Source organism: Betta splendens, chromosome 3 (assembly GCF_900634795.4).
Source record: "Betta splendens chromosome 3, fBetSpl5.4, whole genome shotgun sequence".
NCBI classification, from domain to species: Eukaryota; Metazoa; Chordata; class Actinopteri; order Anabantiformes; family Osphronemidae; genus Betta; species Betta splendens.
The window spans coordinates 14175239-14196988 of NC_040883.2; the positions used below are offsets into that span (position 1 = coordinate 14175239).

A 21750-nucleotide genomic window follows, 5' to 3' on the forward strand; every position below is an offset into this window, starting at 1 on the left:
AGTGGTTTGTTACCTTTATTTATTACAGCTGGTCTTTTTCTGTTATGTGAACATATCCTAAGTGTATAATTAGCAGGAGTAGTGGCATAAAGGTGAATGCAGAGAGTGTGCTGGCTCAATTCCTTGAACAAGGATTAAAATTAGATACTTTTACTATCAGCTATTATACTGAATGACAGAGACCCCTCTGTCAACATTAATTCTTTCACACAGTTATTTAAAGAAGGACACCAGTGTAACTACAAACGTTTATTGGCCTTGAAAATCTTGAAAATCCAGTATAAACAAGCACTTCCCCTTAAAAAAGCACCTGCTAAAATGCAAATACGTCCTACACTCTCACACCGACTACAGCAACAAAAATCCAGTGGAGGGCAGTTCTACAGCTCTGAACCCAGTACAAACAAGAGGAAGGGTAAAGTCTTCAATAAACAGGACAAAATAAATGCTTCTATGGACACACAAGTTAAACAAATGGTCTGGTTAAGTCAGCGCTCAATAATAGACCAAAAATGAAATTATGTGTAACAAGGACCTGCTTTAACCACATAATACTGTACCTTTATGTATGTACCTGTATAAAACAACACATTCTGGACATTTGCCATATATTACCGCATTGTTAAATTATTAATTACGTAAAAACATTTTTTAAACACGTAGTTTTTTGCTAAAATCTATTCTTGAGATATCTTAGTTATCAGTTTGAATTTTAAAGGGATTTGTCTAATTCTGTCATTGCTGTACAACACATGGTAATATGCGCTGGCGCACAACAAAACAGTACAACAGACTACATAAGCGTATACTGTATATAGGCTGCGAGGCTCCTGTACAAACAACACACACGTAAACAAGAAATAAGGTTAGTGAGACCAAAAACACCTAAAAGCTACTGCTAACACAGAGAAGCATTTTAATTTTTATGTATGTTTTATGTATAAATTAGGGCTTACTACAACCTCAACTATAGTGAACAACTATGAATAGTCTGATGAACAAAGCTACAGATATTTTAATTTCCCTTTGTTTCCACTAAGCACTTGGTGCATAGGAAAGTTTAATCTGTATTTTGGGTCAGGTCTCTATCGCAAGAGACACTGATCTCAGTAAAATGTATGATCAAACAAAGCTTAGGGATGCATCACACACCAAAGGTTTCAGTGCATGTGGTTACAGTTATGATTGAACGTTAATCTTTGGTACGGACAAAAGGCTCAGGAACTCAAAGCTCTACAGTGAACATGAGCTCATCATCTGCGTAAAGCTTGACTTTCATTTTAATGAGTACCTTCATGCATATTGATTGAATCCTCAGTCATTGCAAGCATTTTGTTATCATCCAAACTAAACAGTGCATATTTGTAAACGAATACAACTATTGCAGATTGTCAGTGCAGTTCAATGAGTGCAAAATTTAGAAATACCTCATTTAAGTGCCTTAAGCATCATCTATGTCCATTTATTCATCTTCAGATGATAACCTTCACTCAAATAAGTTATGTGCATACAATAAAAGCAAGGCTCATTAGTTTTAAAGAAATATGGCTATATAGTCATTGTCTGTAATTACTTTAGGCAAGACTACATAAAAGTGCAGGAATCCACCATTTGACAGACTGTTGATCACAGGACATTTTTTAATTGTGTGTCTACAATTAATAACTTAAACTAATATTTATTTTATTTTGTATTTATTTAACTAGGTTAGATAATTGAGAGTTAACGACCTGAGAAGAACTTTATCTTTTTAATTATTTAAATTCATCAAGTTTATTTAGGTTTTGTTCAGTTTATTCACACTCAATTTGAAATGGCTTTGAATTAACACTGGCTGCCAACAGTCTGTATAATTAATAAATATATGGAATTATACTAAATAATAATATTCAGGTCCCCTCATTCATTTTAAATATTTAATGGGCAAAGCATTATAATCCCCACTTAGTATTATGAATTCACCTGCTGTGACCTCAATAATAAACAAATAGTAGAATTATCACCTTTCTGACAGCTTCAACCTAAAAGCTGAGACATCAGAATCAGTGAGTTCAGAGCTGCTGTATTGAATGGATGAAGTTAGCATACATTGTCATTATTATGTTCTTTATCTGCTCTGAAGAACAAATCAACTAAAATCCTGTAAAGATGATCTTGTACTGAATCTTAATTGCACACAAATATTTTCCTAATGAAACATTATTTGTTCAGCTTTGAATAGATTTTACTCCTGGGACTTTAATTGCATAATGAATACAATTGCTGACATTAAATTTAAAGAGATTCTGTCATAGAAGGGCTATGATTGACAGCCCTGCTTCATTATGCCCCAGTTCTTACACTGAGAAACAACTGGCTTTGCTCTCTTTTACATTTAAATCTCACATTTTCCAGTGAAAACAGGGTTTATATGGGATTTCATTTTGTTCACTAAATTTTGTTCACTTGTTGGAAACTTGATCAAACATTGTGAGGTGATGATCTCCAGTTAATGTAAATGACCAGCATTTTAACCAGAGCGTTGCAGCATTGTTTCAGGTCAATCTGGCACTTAAACTGGACAAACCTCACATGTCCAGTGTTGTGTTATAAATTATGACTGCCTGAAGATACAAACAAAACAAAACACTACCACGATCAACATGATTTAAAAAGTCTCAACCCATCAGCCCAACAGCTGGATGATCTTTGCTTTCCAGCCAGTCAAGTCCGCCAGAATGCGTGGCCTCGCTGGTAATTTGTTGAAACAGCGACTCGTTCACCAGCTCCTCTGCAGCAGCGTTTTGATGCTGTCCTTGCTGCTGGTTGGGGTCAAAAAGCAGGTTTGTGTCCATTGCGTTTAGGTCATTTATGCTACTTGAAAGCTCTGACGTCATTCTGATTTCACACGGGAAATCAGCCCCACATGGGGTCAATTCTGACACCTGTTCAATGAGCTGACTGCCAGACGTCAGACCGTTGTCTATCGTGAGGCCTTTAACGCTGCTGCTGAAACCCAACTGTTGAGGCTGTTGCACGTCTTCTCGCTGCTGTGACGGATTCAAAGTCATGAACATAGACTGGGCCTGCTGATGCTCTCCACACGCTGCCTGTAAAATGGTTTGTTCATTAATGATGTTTTCTGGGGGGAAGTCTGGCCTGAGAAGCTTGCGTGCGCTGGAGTCAGGCGTCATCAGGGTGAGGTCAGAGGTCAGACTGTCAGAGCAGTGGGTGGGGTCAGACTCAAGCATGTGGCTGAGGTTCATGCGTGCAGTGTAGCTAGACGGTAGATTATTGACGCCCAGACCCCGCACAGCCTCATCGTGGTCTCCATCCAGCTTTCTCAGCAGGACACTGGCAATGCTGTTGCTGTTGCGCTGCTGGCCCGGTGGGGGTGGGGCCTCTGTTTGCATCATTATGTTGAGTGGCACAGAACGGCTCCTTTGAGCCATGTTGCTCACTCCAAGATTCATCTGGCTGTTTGCAAAGATATTGAGCACCTCAGGCGTCACAGGAGAGTTAAAGGGAGACACCACTGATCGGGGAACGTTGGGAAGGCCGCTGTTTCCCGCGCTGCCGCTCACATTCCTCTGATGGACAGCGGGGCTGACACTGCGACAGCGAAAACTGGCAGCAGGAGTGTTGGCGCACTTATTATCCAGCGGAGCCGGCACGGCAAAGCCCTCTTGCCTGCTCACGTTGGCCACGTTAGCTAGCTGCTGCTGCACAGGCGAGATGGGAGTCAAACGGCCAAAACCGCTGTCATGGTGACGTGCGTGAGGGACGGCGAAGGCATGTGGTTTTTGAAAATGGTCATCTATCAGGCCCTGGTAGCTGGGAAGGATCCCAATGCCAGTGTTGGACTTGTTCAAGCTCCCACTGCTGCTGTTGTAACTGTTATTCATCCACTCCAGGCGGGTCTTGTCCGGGTGGGTGGCAGTGGGCCGTTGCATGGGCTTCACGGGGCTGCTGGAGACCGTGCTGCTGTCATGGAAGCTGGTGGTGCTGGAGTTGATGGGTGTGAATGCAAATGGGTTCCTGCACTCCACTGGACTGGGGGGCACAGTGCTGCTGCAGTTGGAGAGCGGAGTACCAACTGGAGTGTGACGGCTGCTTCCCAGTGCACTGTCCACGGGGGTGGTGGAGGCGATGCGGGAGCAGGGGCTCTCTCCAGCCAGGCCATGCGCTCCTCCCAGCATTTCTGATGTGGGTGTGGGCGTTGGGGTTGGGGTTTGGATTAGGCTGATGCTGCTGCTGTTGTGTGCAGCATGATAGAACGCAGTCATGGTCTGACTGGGGGACATTATGGTGTTAGGCACCGCAGCATGTTGACCTTGCAGTGGGACACAGTCTCCAAACTCCTGGAGGTTGTTAAGATTCATCTGCTCCTCCATCTGCACCAGCTCCTCCACGATGCTGTCCTGAGTCACATCATCATCAAATGAGAAGTAGTCCATATCCACGTGCATGGGGAGCTGACTGGACGATGAGGCTTGGTTTAAAAATGCTAAGGGTTCAGGGGCAGGGTGGGACTGAGCGTAGGAGTGCTGCTGAGCTCCTTCCAGACTCCCTGTGTTTAAACTCCTAACATCGCTCGCACTCAACGGTCTCTGGAGGCTGGCATGCACGCTGGGCGCTGTGTAACCCTGCTGGTGCTGCTGCTGTAGCAACATGTGGCCCACATTTTTCACCTGCACTGCGCCCTGTGTTTTGGCAACGGAGCAGAAGCCGCTGGTTCTGAAGGACGACGTGCACGGCGAGCGGACGGCGCTGGACATTTTCATCTCCACCTCTCTGGTGGCCGGCGCGCTCTCGGGCCTGGCCGGAGCACCTGCCCCGGAGGTGTGTCCGCCGGAGGCTGTCAGACCGTATCCAAGACCAGCAGCGCCCCCTACTGGCTGCTGGGGGATGAAAAGCCTTTTGACTGGGGAAAGGTCTGGGCTGAGGCCCGAACGTTTCCTGAAGCTCTTTGTGGATAAAAAACCTTCCTTTGCTGGTGGTGCGCCATTGTTTTCCCCAAATGATGGCGGTCTGCGTGTGGTGAGTAACAAAGCACCGCTGGTATTATGAGAGCAGGGAGCTAAGTGCAAGCTGCTTGTATTATTAGAACAAGCATTGTTGCCTTCGACTGCTGCCACAGTGTTGGTGCTTGATGAGAACTTTCCATTGCATTCAGTAAGAGATGTTTCCTCCAGACCCAGGAAGCCTCTAGTCTGGGGTATGGGCACACTTGCAGCTCTCTGCATAGCCCCCACAGTTTTATTTGCCATTCCTCCTTGATTCACAATGAGCCCGCTAAGAGTTTGAATTTGGCTGTTTTTATGTATGGCCTCAACTTCCATTTCAACATCGATGCTATGTGTGTTATCAGCCGGCTCTGGCCTGGCCACTGGGGCCAGAATAGGGACTGCAGAAGCGCTCCTGAAGCCCGGATCAGAGCTGATGTCTTCTGTAACACTAGACGTGCTAATGCCTGCAGACGCTGGCCGCAGGGTGGTGTTTGTAAGGGATGTGCCAGTATTGCTGCTGCTGCTGCTGGGTGCCAGTGATATGGCTGTCATCTTGACCAGACTGACTGGGCTCACATGACATGTAGTCATCACGGTCTTAATGGGGTTATTGGCGATGATCATGGTGGAGGGCGAGCGCAACGCGATCGCTGTCGTGGCTGAGGGCTTGGGCAGGATCTGAGCGTATCGCTGGCGAGCGGAGCGTTCTCCTACGGGACTGCTCAGGATGCTTTGCAGGGCTTTGGGGCTCTGTTTCAGCGGCTGAGCTGGCTGGGTCACCATTTGGAAGTTGATTGGCAGCATTTTGTTCTCCACCGATGCCACCGGGCTGGGAGACATCAGCTGTCGGCTTCTCTGCACCTGAGGAGGATAAATGTCTGTCAGAACGTGGAACAACTGAACGTTGATTCTAAGTCTGAACACTGGGCTGCATTCACATGATAGTTTTGTCATTTAAGTCGACTATTTCTGTTTGAGGGCATGAGGGTTCAGATCAGTAAACTGGAGTGACAGTTAGACCTACACTCTAGTCCAGTTCTCTCACCGTGATGGGGCTCGGGACCGCGGTGACCACTATCCCTATGGTTGGCTGAGGGGAGGGGGAGACGGGGCTGCCACAGGCCACGCCGTCGTCTGCCCCCTTGGCCTGTCCCTCTGCCGGTGAAGGAGAGAGCAGCCTCTGCTCTTGTTGCTTCCTCTGAATCTTCCTCTGAAGCTGCTGCTTGGCATCGACAGAAGGCGACGACAAGGTTGAGGCGTGAGGCTGGAAGGAGTGAGCCTCAGTGGTGGGGACAAAGGCTGAGAGCGTCTGTGGAGTCTTCACCTCTGGAGAAACGGGACATTTATCATATCGTTCACATGGTACCACTACTAAGAAAAATGTAAAAATACAGTAGTTATATGTGTGTGTCACTTTATCAGGTACTATCAGAAAAATGTAATCAATGTAAATTCTTTTTCATAACAGTACTGACATGTAGTGCAGTAAAACCAAAAGTTAAATTAAGATATTGTTATTTTTCTTTTTATGTTCAGCATTTTGAATCCAGCTTTCATGATAAAGTACTTCTACTCTGTAGTATTGCTACTTTCACTGAAATAAAAAGCTTGAGACACCTCACTTTACGTCAGTAAACAGTGCAGTAACATGGAACTTCCACCAGATGTCACTGTACACTCATGCTTTATTCATCCCAGGGCATGAGGCCAGGTGTGGGTCCTACCTGTTGCAGTACCGGTCATTATGGTGAGAGCTGCCAAAGACTTGTTGCTGATGTAATGGCTGTCGATAAGGAAGCGAGCCAAATCTTCCACAGCGTCAAACTGGCGCTTCAGCACCTTCTGGGCCCACTCACACACCAGGTCACAGGCGGCAAAGCGCACCTCCTCCCTTATGCTGCTTAGCTGGCCTGAGGACTCTAGGACATCACACTGCAGCTACACAAGGTAGATGAGTGGTCACGCACGGCATGACAGGACAAGAGTGTTGATGCAGAGTGCAAACGTGCTTACCCCGTCCCCGCTTTTATGGAGCTCCAGAGTGGGTAACGAGGGCATGTGAACAAAAGGTCTCTTCCTTAGCCCACTGTAGCAGTACGTGGACTGGCGTTAAGGTTAAAAGCCAGAAAGGCGACACGCTGAAATATTATTACTAATATTCAAATTCAAAGGGTAATATTAGGCCCAATGAGTACTGTTGTAGCAATATTCATTGTTTTCCATATGGTAACTTGACTTATACTACATTAAACACCAATCATTCCAGCGAATCATTGATCTGAACAAAGCCTCACAGTTAATGAATGAAAAACGAGGCCCCGTGAAGGTCAAGATCACAGAGACTCCCGGAGCGTCTCTGCGTTATGCCTCTGCTTTCGAGGCTGTGGGGGGCGGGGGCTTTGCTTCATTTCACATTTATATTTAGAGAGCTTATGAACTGCAACAGCAGATGGTCTGTGAGCGGAGACACAGGCCAGACTGTTACAATCCATTCCAGTCAAGGATATTTCGATTTTCCCCTCATGCCCAGCCGACGCGCCTTCATGTTCGGGAAGACATTTTTCATCATTTTCCCAAAGTCTGCAGCGCTCAGTGGATGGTAATTCAGATTGTCACAGAAGCTCCTGAAACACATCAGACACTGAATCAGCCGTGTTACACCAACCGGGGTCACAGTGGGGGAATTAATCACAAACACCAGATGAGATATTGAAAGATATTGTAGAAAGTTGGGTTGTCAAGTGAAACAGGCTTCACCTCTTTAAAGCCTTTTCACCTGTTTATCCCGAAGGCGCCAATATTTCTGGCGCGCACTGTATTTCTGTTCCGCTGGAGTTAAAAAGACACTTACATAACGCAGCCAGAGCATTTCAATGACTGTCTCAGACTTTCCATTCTAGTGTTACCAGCACATGCTGCTCTGCGCTTCCCCTGCCTGCGGCGTCTATTTATACTGACGCTTCAGCCGACAGTCATTTAGAGGAGAGAGAAGCCCGAACATTAGTAGCTGTGAAGAACAACATCGCTGATAGAATCCAATATAAGACACAAGCATGTCGTTAATTAATGCACAAATATTTGGAGTCCTTTCCTTTCGCTGTTAGTGAAAACTAAGTGTCCTCCCAGTGCGTGTACGTACTTGTATTCATCGTAGACCTCCTGCTTGGGCAGAGAGGTCTCGGGGTATTCCTCCAAATGATTGCGGATCCAGCTGAACGCATGCATCTGCTGCGTGCGGCTCGCTGACAGGGCGCTCTGATCGCTGCGAGAGGAGTCACACGAGAAACCGCTGAGATTGTTTCCCGAACATTTCGTCAGACAGCGACGCTGCTGTGAACAGGTGGAGGCGCGCTCACCTTTTATCACTGCTACTGCTGGGACCAGAAGGCAGCTTCAGGTAGAGGTAGAGTTTTTCGATGTCTGAGAACTTCTCAACATCCAGCTGTGAAAATATGAAGCAGTATTTATTGTTTCCTCGTTTTATCAGCATATTTTCCAACACTGCTTTTACAAAGCTCAAATGTGTTGGGAGTCTGAGCTTTAGGCCCATTCTGGGCTTCATCCTCTTGTCAGAGGAGATAAAGAAAAGAGGTTTTATAGCAAAAAGTCAAAAATCACTTTCAAGAAAAGTGTTCTGTGAGGCCTTCATCCGAGTCCTGGGGGGGCGGTTTCCCCTCACACCTCCGTCTGCTACCACATGGGTAAAACCAGTCACAAACCCGTCAAAGCAGCACGCTTGAGATTATTCCTGCAAATTGTACTTGTCAGGTTCACTAACTAAACCTCCACTGACCTTGACCTGCAAACCGTCTCCTGCCCTTCAAACACTGTGCTTCAAAGGGGGAAAGAAACACGATCGCGCGACGAACGGCAGTGTGAATTCTGCAGCAGATAACAGCCACGGACACCAAGCATGACTCTATTCCCACAGGAGTGAATTCAGTAACACATACAGGCCCCACAACACTGTCTTCACTTTGGTTATGTTTGTATACATCCTACCGCTGCAAAAACGATTCCCAGTAAAGTTAGGCATAGGAGCAAGTCCAAGAGTCAGTTCTGCTTGGCATCAGGAAGGATGAACGACTTCACAAAATCATCGAGGTAGGCCACAGCATAATGCCACGATGGCTGTCGAGCAGCTGAATTACTGCAAGTAAATCTGGCTTCCAGACCTAAAGACAGCGGTTCTGTAAGGAACAAGGCTCCAGAGTTCCTGAATGTTGCCCAGGTCTGATCCACACTTTCTGAACGGCAGCCTGACGTTACTGCTGCCAGATAATGCACTACATCAACGGGCTCATTTACTTCTTCAACACTGACTCTATTGTGTGAACTGACGAGGATGTGGAATATTTTTATTGGTCAATGAGAAGAACGCATTAACTTATTGGAGCAGGTCATCCTCTGAAGGAGTTAAACATGATCCAATAGCTCAACTCACGCAGAGCGTTGGCTTGGGCAGCAGAAGGTCACAGGTTCAAAGCCCACCAAGCACCAAGCGTGTCCTTGAGTAGGTAGCTTCGCACTAGCTCGCCGGGCGCCGCACTGTGGCCGCCCACTGCTGCCCTCAGGGGATGGTAAAAATGCAGAGAGTCATTTCCCCAAGGTGGGATCAATAAATTATTGTTTACTTGGGAAGTAAAATCTAATTTTCCATATTTTTAAAGTCTGTCAGTCCAAACAAAGGACGGTTTAGCAGCTCAACACTGGAGCTATGCTGTTTTAATAGGCAGAGAAATAAGCCGTGCTTGTCTGGAAAGCGTAATGCATGATCAGACTCGTTTCCAATTAACCTAATTAGTTGTGAGATGTACCACCAGGTGTTTTTCAACTTTTCCAGCTGTTCCATGGTTCTAGTGTAACAAAGTAGTCACTGTCTACGATTATTTGTTTCCATTTTGCACAACATCCCAATGACATTTAGAAATGATTTATCAGAACGTGGGTAGAACACGATGAAGTCGGCTGGGAGAAAGTTTGATGGTCTGATGAAAAGAACCTTTTTTGCCTTTAGACTCATCAGTGTGAGGAGCGTGAACAGGTTTAACTCTGCCTTTAAGTGTGGCAGCGTGGAGGTATGAAGCATAAATACACTGCCTGCGTGCGACTGATCGGTGTTACGCACGCGTCTAAACGGCTGCAGACAGATACACAGAGACAGACCGGCTTCTGCAGGGAAGGGACGTCTGCTAGGTGAACCTGAAACTGAACCCTGCCCAACCTGAATGTTAACCCTATTTCCAGGACACAGCGAAGTGGCACATACTCATGCTGTCGCTCAAACATATTTCAACTGACCTCTTAGAATAAATGTTATTCTGTCCATTTTTTATGATTGATTCTTTTGCTGTGGGAGAACCATGGCTCACCGAGACGGAGAGTCGCAGAGTAGGACATACAGGCACTGAATAAATAGGTCAGAATCACCTAAACAAGCCTGAAAGTTACGTTTTAAGTCAAGTTGATCAATTAAGGTTTCTCTAAGTAGAAGCACTAAATTTTAAATGTTGCCATTTGCTGTGCATTCATTCCTTTTGCAAACAGTTTTAACAAAAGACCTCCTCAGTAAGAACCTTCATCACCACATCACTACTGGCAGAGTCAGTAATAAACACCACATCACGTGAATCATAAATATAATTTGTGAAGATGTATTCAGGATTTAAATTGCAGTGTGATCTCACAGTTGGTGGATGACACGAGACAAAACTGGGTGTACGGTTAAACGATACTTTCCTCCTGCTTTTGAAAGGTATGTCTGGGATGAGGGGACATAAACAAGTCTGCGTTAACAACCACATGACGTCACACATTATATACAGAAAGATCACCAATTTTATTGTTGATTATGACTCGTATTGTCATGAAATGTTCACCTACTGTAGTTGCTGCCTAATGGTTACCTGATGGTAAGGCTGCGTATTCTACGCCAGAAGATATGACATATATAAAACAGTTTTTACACAGAAGAGCTTAGATACATAAATTACAAAAATCAGTATATATAAAAAAAGTCAATAACAACTCACCAGAATGTTTTCCACTTTTGATTGAACAGATTTGCTGCAAAATACAAAGAGACAGAATAAATGAGTATGAAGCTGGTGTAACATGAGAGCTTGTGTGTATTTATTTATAAAACAGAGGAATGCTTGGTATGAGACAACCATCCCTTCAGCATCTCCCAGGTCATGTAGCCCAGCACCAGGGACCCATGTTCTCATACGTGAAAACATAAAGGCAGGCACTGCATTAACACGGACTCATTCGAAAGGTCTGGTGTATATTCTACAATAAAAGGACACAACTATATACTGAACACATAAGACATTTATGTATTATTTTCAAAGCATGAAAGACCGAAACAGACCATGGCAGCAGGTCCTGAGCAAAACTAGCATTAGATGATCCTTCGCTGCCTGCCAGCAACTCTGAGTCAAAGCAGATACATCAAAACGTCCTGCGAGTCTAATTCCTAATCTGCAGGCAGCTTGTTGTTGACATTGAGACAGAAGGTATGCCACATTTAAGGACTCTTGCTCAGCAATTCAGGGCAGGTCAGAATAAGGAGATGCAGCTAAGCCATGACAATAACGGTTCACTTTAATTCCCTGTTACTAGGGGCCAAGGATTTCCCCCAGAGCAGAAAGGTCAGCTTTAAGCTGTTTAAAAGGCAGATTTGGCTGTTACACCAACTGACACCTGAGGCCTTTTGACTTTTGAGACTTTAGAATGAGAATCAGATTAATTGGCCAATTAGCCAGGACAAGTAATTCAATGTGATCTTGAAGTTGAATGGCAACATAAACTTCTAGATCCAACAGAATGTAGCCTCTTGTTGAAGAGAGGCTTTGAATCACACTGTGCATTGCAACCGTGAGTAAGTCAGTGTCTGATTCAGAGGCTTGAATGAAATCCAGTGGGAAACACCTCCTTCGTAGGAGCACGTCAGATGAAGACGGGGACAGTGGAGTTGGAGATGAACTCGCTGACTCCGACTAAGACGCTCTTTCTACCATGAATCCGTCAGTAGGTTGATTTAGTCAGCGTCAAAAGTGACACTAAGTAATTGACTGACAATTTGTTGAAAACACTGGTGGGGGGTAATTTCCAGCAAATATATTAGCTCTCAACTCTTTAAATTGTTTTGTCTAATCACAGCTTTTAGACCATTTATTGTTACTTAAAATTGAAATGATGATGCAAGTTCATTCAGTACAAAATAGTATTGTAAGTCAGAGCATGGCCTCAAGTCATAGCAGCCAGAGATAATGTGCATAAGCAGGACTTTTACAACAGATCACTTAATAATACTTACTTAATATATCACTTAATATATCCACACTTGATTGTATTTAAGTAAAACCAAGCAGTACCAAAATAGAATTACAGCTGACTCATGTTCAATTACCCCGTAAATATGAGAAAATGTGGATTAAAGCAGTGGCAGAGCTGATATTTGTGGTCAGACAGAGGCCAATACTGAGATCAGGGTGTCTGCTCATTAATCTGCGAGGACCTGCTGCAGCTGCTGATCATTCCTACTATCTCCTTTACTTTATTACATGTGAAAGGAGATATTTGTTTAATGACATACAATCACAGCAGCTCGAACTTTACAGAACTAATGTTATTGTAACTTTACACTGTGCAACCATATTACTTTGTGCATAGTTTTGTGGTACAAAATCATTTTGTTTGTAATACTCATACTAAATAATACTTGTGTTAACTTATCATTTTAAATAAAAGATGAGCTTTAATTCTCATGTTAGTACTGAGTATGATTAATATACACTGTACCTTAGTACTTCCTCAATCAATCACAAGTAATATTCTGCAAAGTTTTACTCTCTAGGTGAGAATGAACGTTGTACTTTATACTGCACTATTTCATTTCAGACGGTTACAGCTACCTTTTTTCAGTATATTACACCGCCTGCGTGTGACAGTAAACAGGGCACTTCAGCGCCATGTGGTCCACTTTGACAGCAGCGCTTCTACTTATGCTGGTGTTGCTTTATTCCAATAACAGCTCCACTGTGTCTTCTCCATGAGGAGGCAGGTGGTGATCCCCCCCCAACACTCACTAACGACACTCCGGCCTCATACAGCCTCATACACAGCAGCGGAAAAACACGTCCTCACCAGATGGAGTTCTTGATCCGGAGCTGCAGAGCGCCGGCCTCTGCGCCCTGCAGCCCGGGGAGCAGGCCGGCCGCGCCGCCCGCCGCGCGCTCCACTTGCTGCTGCTGGGGGTCGTCCTCGGCCATCACGACGGGCTTCGGGACGCGACCGGACCGGACTGGGCTAGACTGGAGGCCGCGGGACTAAACGGCATGGGCCGCGGGACGCTGTGATGCTAACGGGACGGTAGCCGCGCGCCGTGTTGTTGTTGACGCCACCCAGCCCTCCTCCTCCTCCCGCATCGCTCGCTTCAAGTCCAGACTGCCGGTGCGGGGGAATAAATGGAGGAGCCCGGCGGAACTAAGACCCGCTGCCGAACACGAGGTGGTCCGCGGACATGAATGGAGGGGGACGTAAACAGCGAACAGGAGAAAAACAACTACGCTAGCTCGCCCTCCAGTGTGCGCTGCTCCTCACGTTATGGGATCGCTGCATGTGCACAGTGAGTAGTAGCCGCTGGACACACGCATGCGCACTGACGGCGCCAGCGTTAAAAACAAGGGTAAATACATTTTATGAGCACGCCGTTAAGTTTTAAATGAGAAAATATGACAATGTTTAAACGTCTTCTTACTCAAATCACCAGTAATACTCACACTTAAATACTTCAGCAATAACTATACAGCAAACATACTATGTTCTCTCTGACCACAATCACCACAATATAGTATAGTAAAGCACAGGTACATATGTAACTGAGTACATTTACTAGAGTAGGGTACGTGCAGTACAGTAAGCGTTACTTTTTTAGTTTACAAAACGTTCATGCCATTTATATATACAGGATGACCAATACAGAAATGTTTGTTACCAACGCAATTTTTATTGCATATAAACACAACTTGACTGTTATTTGCTAAAATAAATAAATGAGCACTAATATATTTTGTTTACGTGCATACTCTTCTACGCTGTATATCGAGTGAATTTGCCCTGAAAGGTCCTCCTCGGGCTTCCGTACTGAGTTTGAACTTGTTGCTACGCAACCTGAATTGCATCCACTTTTCGTGACACAATGTCGGAAAGAAGTTCCGATAAAAAGCTCCAGTCCGTCGTTTCCCAGGTTTGTATCCTCAGTTGTAATGTTTATCTCTTATGGGTTTAGTTCATACTGGTTCTGTTATACTTACAAAACGCTGAACCTCAGCATTTGTTGAATGTGTCGACAGGCTTTATCACAAGGTAACGTCTGTTACAGCGTAACAAATGTTTAGCCTTGTTTTTTAGATTTGTCCATAAGTTAACCTCAGAGTGTGAGTGGGTGATCCTTCATTATTCACAAGCATTTGTGACACCTGTTGTTTTACACGTGCCTTTTTAAATCCTAAAGGGTTTATATTTATGATCTATTAACTTAAAACAACACAGGACAAATTTTAGCACAAACAGATCATTAGATACCTCGAAGCATTAAGACTAAAATAAAATAGTAATAACAGTAGTACTGGAAAAGAAATTGGGTTTAGATTAACTGTCTGTCCAGCATAACTATAACATATAGTCATGTGTTTTAGAAGAAAACAAGGTGCGGTGCAACATCTTTCAGATCGTAATAAATGCTGATTTACTTCTTATTTATTTATTATAATACAATCTACTGCTGTCTCGTCTTTTTGTTATTCAGCAAAAGAAACTCCTGTCCTGCAGCACTAAGAATGAGAGGTCCAAAAAGGGTCAAACACGGCCACAGGCAAAATCTGCCGGTCCTTTGAGGAAGCTCACAGATGACCTTTTTGCTAAGGAAGAAGAATACAAGTAACATTTGTTTATATGTATATAATATAAACATATTCTATATGCATGCCTTGGTATTGAATGAGTTTAATAGATCTTTAAATCACAAGTAAATTATTTTAAATAACATTACAACAAACTATATTTACCAAAACTGTTAAATGAATAGAATAGAATAGAATACCTTAATTGTCACGCAATGAGGAAATTACCAATGAATGAATAAATGAATGTCTCTTATTAACTTTAAATGTCTTACATAAAACTGTAATTGGTCATTTTGTCTTCTGCAGTCAGACAAAAGGATTTTGGTCCAAAACCTGTACAGTCAATGACAATGACATTTTATTTCTCCAGACTGTTAAATGCACAGTTGGAAGCCAAAACAGCGGATCTGGTAAGACAGGCAGAACAACTGATGGTACGTGTGCTTCAAAATGCCGTTTTGTTGTTTTGAGATGTGTCTCCTTTTTCAGAATTGTACCAATACAATAAAATACAATACCAATAAGGCAACACACTTGAACCTGCATGGTAGACTTGATTTACAACTAAAACCTTGGTCTTGGCATTTGTTTTATTCTAGAGGGACCAAAATAATGTTCTGTCAAAGTCCGTATCCACACTCCTATTGACAGATATTGATGATGAAGACAATTCAAGGTAAAGTGCGCATGTCAGCATGTTTACAGCCCAGCCTCCTTTCACACCAAACCATTAAAATATGCATTGTTAATTAAAGCATCTGAAGTAAAATATAATAGATATTATGATTTTCTAAGCATTATGTATCTTGTATTACTCCCAAACAGGGTGGTAAAGCCTCAGCAGTGCACTGTGCAGGAGTCTGGTGTGAAGGTAGCAATTATTGATTTGGAATATCTGCAGGTAATATATGATGTGCAGCCAAAGTTTGTCAATGTTGTGTTTATTTGCTGCACCCATTATTGTAGGTGGCGAATGGAAAACGCGTCAAGTCATCATCACAAAACAAGTGTACTAGAATGCAGCAAAAGGAAAACAAAACGTAGGTTGTGATTTTGCATTGGTCACTTCCAGTCAACATGCTTCACAGCTATCACACTAAACACTTACACGTTTGCTTGATTTCAGAACGTCTCAGTTGTCACAGGCAGATGAGTTAGGAGCTGAAGAATCAGCTAATTGTTTCCTGGCCAGGACAATACGCAACATGGAGGAAAAGATGAATGACACTGTCACTCATGAAAATGTTGAGGATGATTATGATACTGGAGACAATGTAGGACCAGGTGATCTGTTATTGATAAACCTTTATAGATGTTATCACAGTTCATTGAAGACACTCTTTCATTATGGTAAAGTTTCTGTGCAGTCTTTTTGCAAGTAGTAGTCCAGTATATCTACAAGTTCCTAATGCTTTAAACAATATAGTTTAAAGGTTTCAAGTTTGATATTTATTTTACTGATTGTGTTCATTGTTGTTTTATAAAGCAATTATAGGTGCTCAAACACGAGTTGTAAAGGCAAAACTACGGATCATGCAAGAGGAACTGGATCAACTTTCATCTGAATATTATAAAAAGGTATTTGTGGAATAAATATAATCAAACTCGTTTTACGAATATTTACCCCTTTAAATCATTTTCTGTCTTTACAGAGACAAGTACTTTTTTATATTTTTATATACAAAATATTCATGAGAGATTGTGTTTCTGTTGCAGGATGATGAAAATGTTAAACTTATTGCAAAAATGAAGGAGCTTGAGGAGGATCGAGCTAGACTGCAGAAAAACACAAACATTCAGCAAACACAGATTGAGAAGCACCGAAGCCTTGCAGAGGAGTCTGCCAAAAAATGTGATGGTCTTCAGCTGCAAGTGTCTGGATTACAAAAGGTTTGTGTGAATGAGAGCTTTCTTTTATTGGAAAGGTAAAAAACTAACAGACTAAAAGTATTCCAAATACTTAAAACGAATAATCTAACACTTTATTTATTTTGTAGGAAATAGAGAATCTGAATAGATCACAGAAACAAGCAGCAGCTGCTCACAGCACTGTGGAGGTGCGTCTGAACAGAGCTCTGGAGGAGGTGGAGAAGCTAAAGACTCAACTGAACAAGGCAAAACAGACAAACAAGGTAAGAAAAATGACAGGCAAAGCCGATATAAACCTACTCCTGCTGTAGATAAATGTGAGTATATTACAGGCTTTCACATGCAGAGAAATTATAATGTAGATTTGTAGGCTTTATAGGAATAAAACATTTATTTCATTTAATGAGACCATACAGAGTTAATATCATGTCTCTCTAAAGCCAATTAATTATGATTGTAGTATTTTCATGATCAAAAGGCAATGAGTAAGGGGAGTATGGTGGTAGAGCTGTATAAAGTAAACTATGTTACTTGAGCTGTGTGTTGATGATTTTATCAAATAAAGGACAAGATGAACGAGGAACATCAGAGCAAGGAGAATCTACTTGCTGAAAACAAAATGTTAAAAAAGCAGAAAGCAGAACTGATTGTTGGTTTTAAGAAACAGCTCAAGCTGATTGACATTCTCAAAAGACAGAAGGTAAGTGCCTCCACCACATGTCATTAACCCTGATTAGAGTTTTTCATCACAATCACATGTTTTTTTTTCTTCTCAACTGCAGATGCATTTCGAAGCAGCGAAGCTGCTGTCATTCACGGAAGATGAATTTATGAAAGCTCTGGACTGGGGAAACTCGTAAACTTTGAAATTTAATAGTCTTCCCAAAGTTCAGACACATTTTTTTCATTTGTTGTGAGAAAAAAAAAAACATCTGATCATTAACACATATCACTAGTTGAATAAGTCTAATGCTTGCATCTGCACAGTGTGAATAAAAAGATTATTTTAAATATTTTTTTGCTAATGTACTATCAAGAATATTTAGATATTAAGAGTGGTGCTGTCACAAGCTGATTGTAACATTAAACCGCCCTCTAGTGGCAGATCAGGGGGAAACGGTCAATCCTCTCCGTCCCAGCTATCTGCGGAGAACTCATCAGTCTGATGAGGCTTAAAGTTTTTCCTGAAGTCTTCATCAAAGTGTTCCAGGTCATCTTCACGTAGCAAGCCCTGGAAAAGTAGGAACTGATGACTAGTGGAGCCCCAGAGGAAGCTGAAGCTGCGTGAAATGACCGTCTCTTACCTTAGGGAGGTATCCGAGGAGTTGGGTTGCATGACGTTTAAGAAGTCGCTGCCTCTCTTCTTCAACTATTTGTCTACGCAGAGCCTCCCTCTCCTGCTCAGCTGCTCTTTCTTTAGCCTCCAGTTCCTTGAAAATTGATTGATTGAGTTTATTAAATATTTGAATTGATTTCTATTTTTGTCTTTTAAATGCACCTCTCTCATATATCTATTCACACACACATACAATATTATATTCTATTACTTGTCATTAGTGCCAAACACTGAAAATCAAAACATACCCGATCATAGCACAACCTGCTGCCTTTGACAGCTACAGCAGTAGTACAGTAGCTGTGAGTGTATTGATTCACATAGAAAGTGGTTCGTACCAAGTCAGCCTCACGCTGTCGTCTTCTGTCCTCTATCAGCTTCTCCACCTCGCGTTTGTGTTCAAGCTGCTTCATGCGGCGTTTCTGGGCATTCATCTGCTCGATCCGGTCGTCCTCGGCAAACTTAGCCATCATCATTTTCCTGAAGGCCTCCTCCTCCTCTTTCTCTGCCTCTTTCTGCATCTCTTTAAAAGCCATTTGCTCCTGGCAGCTCCGTTGTAACATCAGCCTCTGTCTGATTTTTTTCTCCATCTCTTCCTGTTACACGAAAATAAAAAATATAAAACAATAAAGCAAGTCAGGCTACAAGTCAGGCTAAAGAGCACACAGTCTACACCACAGTAGGTTTGCTCACAGACTCTGGGCATTTTGTTTTCCTACTTCTAATATACCAATAATATAACTACAACAACAAAGTTCTAAATAATAACAACGCTGTTTTTGTAATAACCAAATCTAAATAACTTTAACTACTTTCTAGTTTATTCGCCACTATTAATTAAGGAACTGTTGAATGTGCATGTTTTAAGTGATAGTACAGAACAATCCTCACAATCTCTCTCTGCCTGTTTGCCTCTTCGTGTTCCTCGAAAAGGAGTTCCTCTCGGATTCTCTCCATCTCCTCACGCTGCTGTCTCTCATTTTCAATTTTCTCAGACAGCTGCAGACAAACAGAAAGCAGTCATATTTATCATATACATATCAGATATACTGCAGACATGTGTCATTAACGACTGGATTCATAGAAGAATAGAAGACTTGTCTCAACTATTTTATGAAGATTCTCCTTTGCTTCTTCTCTCGCTCTGATCTTAGCCATTCTGATTTCCTCCATCTGCTGCTGATGACTCGCAAACTCCATGATGCGTCTGTTCTCAGCCTCTATCTTTTCTTGCTCCATGCGTCGCCACTCCATCTGCTGTCTCTTGAATTCTTCTATGTGCTCCTGAGTTGCTCTGACCTTCTCCAGTTTCAGCTGTCTTTCCCTGCAACAGACCATCCATTTCAATCTTAGTTGTCTAGAAGATCATTTTTGCTGGGAAACTGCATTTAAATTCATGCTCATACTAAACCAATAGGATGTATTAAAACAAACTTACATCTGGTCCTCCTCGTAAATCTTCCTGACAATCTCATCCACCATGAGCTTCTCTTTGAGGAACTCTTCGTATGCCTCCTGGCTCTTTCGCTCCTTCTCCACGAGCTGCTGCTCCAGCTCTCTCTGGTAATGCACCATCTCCTCGTGGCGTTTCTGTTCCAGCTTCTGCTGCTCAGCAGCTGCTCGCTCACTTTCCCTCTTCATCTGGCGATCAAAGTCTGCCTCCTCACGCTTGTGTCAGGGCAAAGACACACACATATTACGGCCAGATTAGATGTGGTTTATGAGTATCAGAATTCTGATGCTTTCTTTTTAATCCTCCACCATTATAGAATAAAACCTTTGCACGATTACTTAGACAAATTCCATATTTCTGAGAAATCTGACAAACCTCTGCATACAAACAACTATAGGCAAGGCAATTACTTATAGTATTATTTTATTTAAATCAAATTTCTATTCTCTTAATATGCAATATTATTTATTACTGTATTTAGATTTTTATTATACAACCAGCAGATTAGAAGATGGGAAATAAAAGTTTGAACTCATCAAGGACAGTGCTCACCATTGTCTCAAACATCATAGCTTCATGCTCTGCAATCTGCGCAGCTCTTTCCTTGTTCAGATATGCAGACTTCAATTTAGACTCCAATTCTCGAAGTTCTATGCTGAATGAAAGAATAATGATTAAGTGAAAGTCAGCCGAAAGGAACACTAAATAAGTGCTACGCTTAATCTATGTAATGGAACAAATGAGCGTACCTGTTCTCTTTGATATACTGCCGCATTTTCTCATCTCTTTGCTTCTCAAAGCTGATTCGGGCCAGCTCTTTAGCGATTCTCTCCTCTTGTTCGAGCTGCTTTTGTCTGTTTATTCTCTCCTCCTCTGCCTGCATGTCATGTTTCATTAAGTGACACCAGTTAATACTGGTGGTTATAAAAGAGCACTCAAAGAAACCCCAATTCTGTAATTGCACCAGTAAATATTGCAATACATATCTATTAATATTGTACAGGGTGTCACTGAAAAATGGGAACTTTGAACTGGTTCCATTTGTTCCTGCTTTTCTATGTCTCCCTGTATTTCATTGCAAATTTGTCTGTATATTAATTTACCTCTGTAAATGCAGGTTTGTTTTCTTTTATGCTATGTTTCATAGATTTGTTTTCTTAAGTATGTAAAATGCAACGAGCTACCTCTAAGCATAATGTAGGCAGGTTTGTTAAATTAATACTACTACTACTACTACTAGTTAATGGGAAAACTGCGTGTGTTTTATTACTGGTAGCCTAGAATAGGTTAATCCGATTAGGCGCGAGTGTATAAAGTGTTTTATAAGTAATATAAGTTATAAGTAATCAAAGTCCCATAAAGTGTGCACAGCTACACCTTCAGCAGGGCGCTCTCCTGCTGCCTCTCCTTGAGCTCCTGCTCCACCTGTCGCAGGTATCGCCTCCTCTCGAAGCTCTCCTCGTCCCGCAGGCTGGCCTCCTGCTGCCGCTCTCTGTCCACACGCCTGGCCTCCTGGAGCCTGTGCTGCTCCTGGACCTGGCGCTGAGACATTAACCTCTGCTGGTGACTGTACGTCCAGTGTCGACTCTATCCCAGTGGAGAAAGAAACATGAAAACGCAGGAAGGCAACCATCGCTCTGTTAACACGCGGTGTGGTGAGCTAAGGCCTTAGTTTGTAGCCGTTAAGCTAACTGTAACTTCGGCTTGTTGACGAGGTTGTACCATGTTTGTGATGCTTTTCGTCGGTTTCCTTCTTAAAGTTGCTCGTTTTGTAAAAAGAAAGTGGGGTTTATGAACTTCAGATACGATTCAATACATAATCGCTACGAGCTGGTAAACAGGCGTCGCGTAACCCCAGTGTCAATCAGTTGTTTGTGTTCCGTCGTCCTGGAAACGCCGCGTGTACGCACTTTTAAACCCTGGGACGTGATGACGTCAGCTCAGGGAAACGCGAACGTGTCGGCGTCTTTCTTCATCTATTTGTTGACTTATTATAACAGCAAAAATGCGTAATTATAGTTACTCTGCAAAGAAAGTAGACAAATAAAAAGAAACTACCATTTAGTATAAGATTTAAAAAGCTAAAATCAAGCCAAACAGTACTTCATTATTATAAAATACATTTCACTTCAAGTCCAACAGAATTAACTTTTTAACTAACACTTCAATTTGTGATGCTTGGAGTAATTAGTA

General features: G+C 42.7%; 3 protein-coding genes across 3 annotated transcripts; 1 reads left to right on the forward strand and 2 right to left on the reverse strand.

Moving 5' to 3' along the window:
• Positions 1-236: 236 nt before the first annotated feature.
• On the reverse strand, positions 237-13625 carry LOC114851981 (DNA-binding protein RFX7-like). Its single transcript, XM_029143944.3, has 9 exons — positions 13140-13625; positions 11021-11054; positions 8345-8430; positions 8128-8250; positions 7496-7612; positions 7002-7086; positions 6713-6926; positions 6034-6314; positions 237-5849 (listed from the first exon to the last, which is right to left on the reverse strand). The coding sequence occupies exons 1-9, from the start codon at positions 13262-13264 to the stop codon at positions 2658-2660; spliced, it is 4257 nt and encodes a 1418-aa protein (XP_028999777.1). The 5' UTR covers positions 13265-13625; the 3' UTR covers positions 237-2657.
• A 455-nt stretch (positions 13626-14080) lies between these two features.
• Positions 14081-17781, forward strand: tex9 (testis expressed 9). Its single transcript, XM_029143968.3, has 12 exons — positions 14081-14241; positions 14803-14933; positions 15270-15333; positions 15499-15575; positions 15725-15770; positions 15866-15939; positions 16026-16183; positions 16386-16477; positions 16616-16789; positions 16897-17031; positions 17334-17468; positions 17551-17781. Exons 1-12 carry the CDS (start codon positions 14194-14196, stop codon positions 17626-17628), a joined length of 1212 nt encoding a protein of 403 aa, XP_028999801.1. The 5' UTR covers positions 14081-14193; the 3' UTR covers positions 17629-17781.
• On the reverse strand, positions 17145-21462 carry mns1 (meiosis-specific nuclear structural 1). The gene is made up of 10 exons (XM_029143967.3): positions 21280-21462; positions 20935-21144; positions 20307-20434; positions 20110-20212; positions 19543-19772; positions 19212-19428; positions 18996-19103; positions 18443-18700; positions 18073-18198; positions 17145-17999 (listed from the first exon to the last, which is right to left on the reverse strand). The coding sequence occupies exons 1-10, from the start codon at positions 21280-21282 to the stop codon at positions 17889-17891; spliced, it is 1494 nt and encodes a 497-aa protein (XP_028999800.1). The 5' UTR covers positions 21283-21462; the 3' UTR covers positions 17145-17888.
• Between the last annotated feature and the right edge of the window lie 288 nt (positions 21463-21750).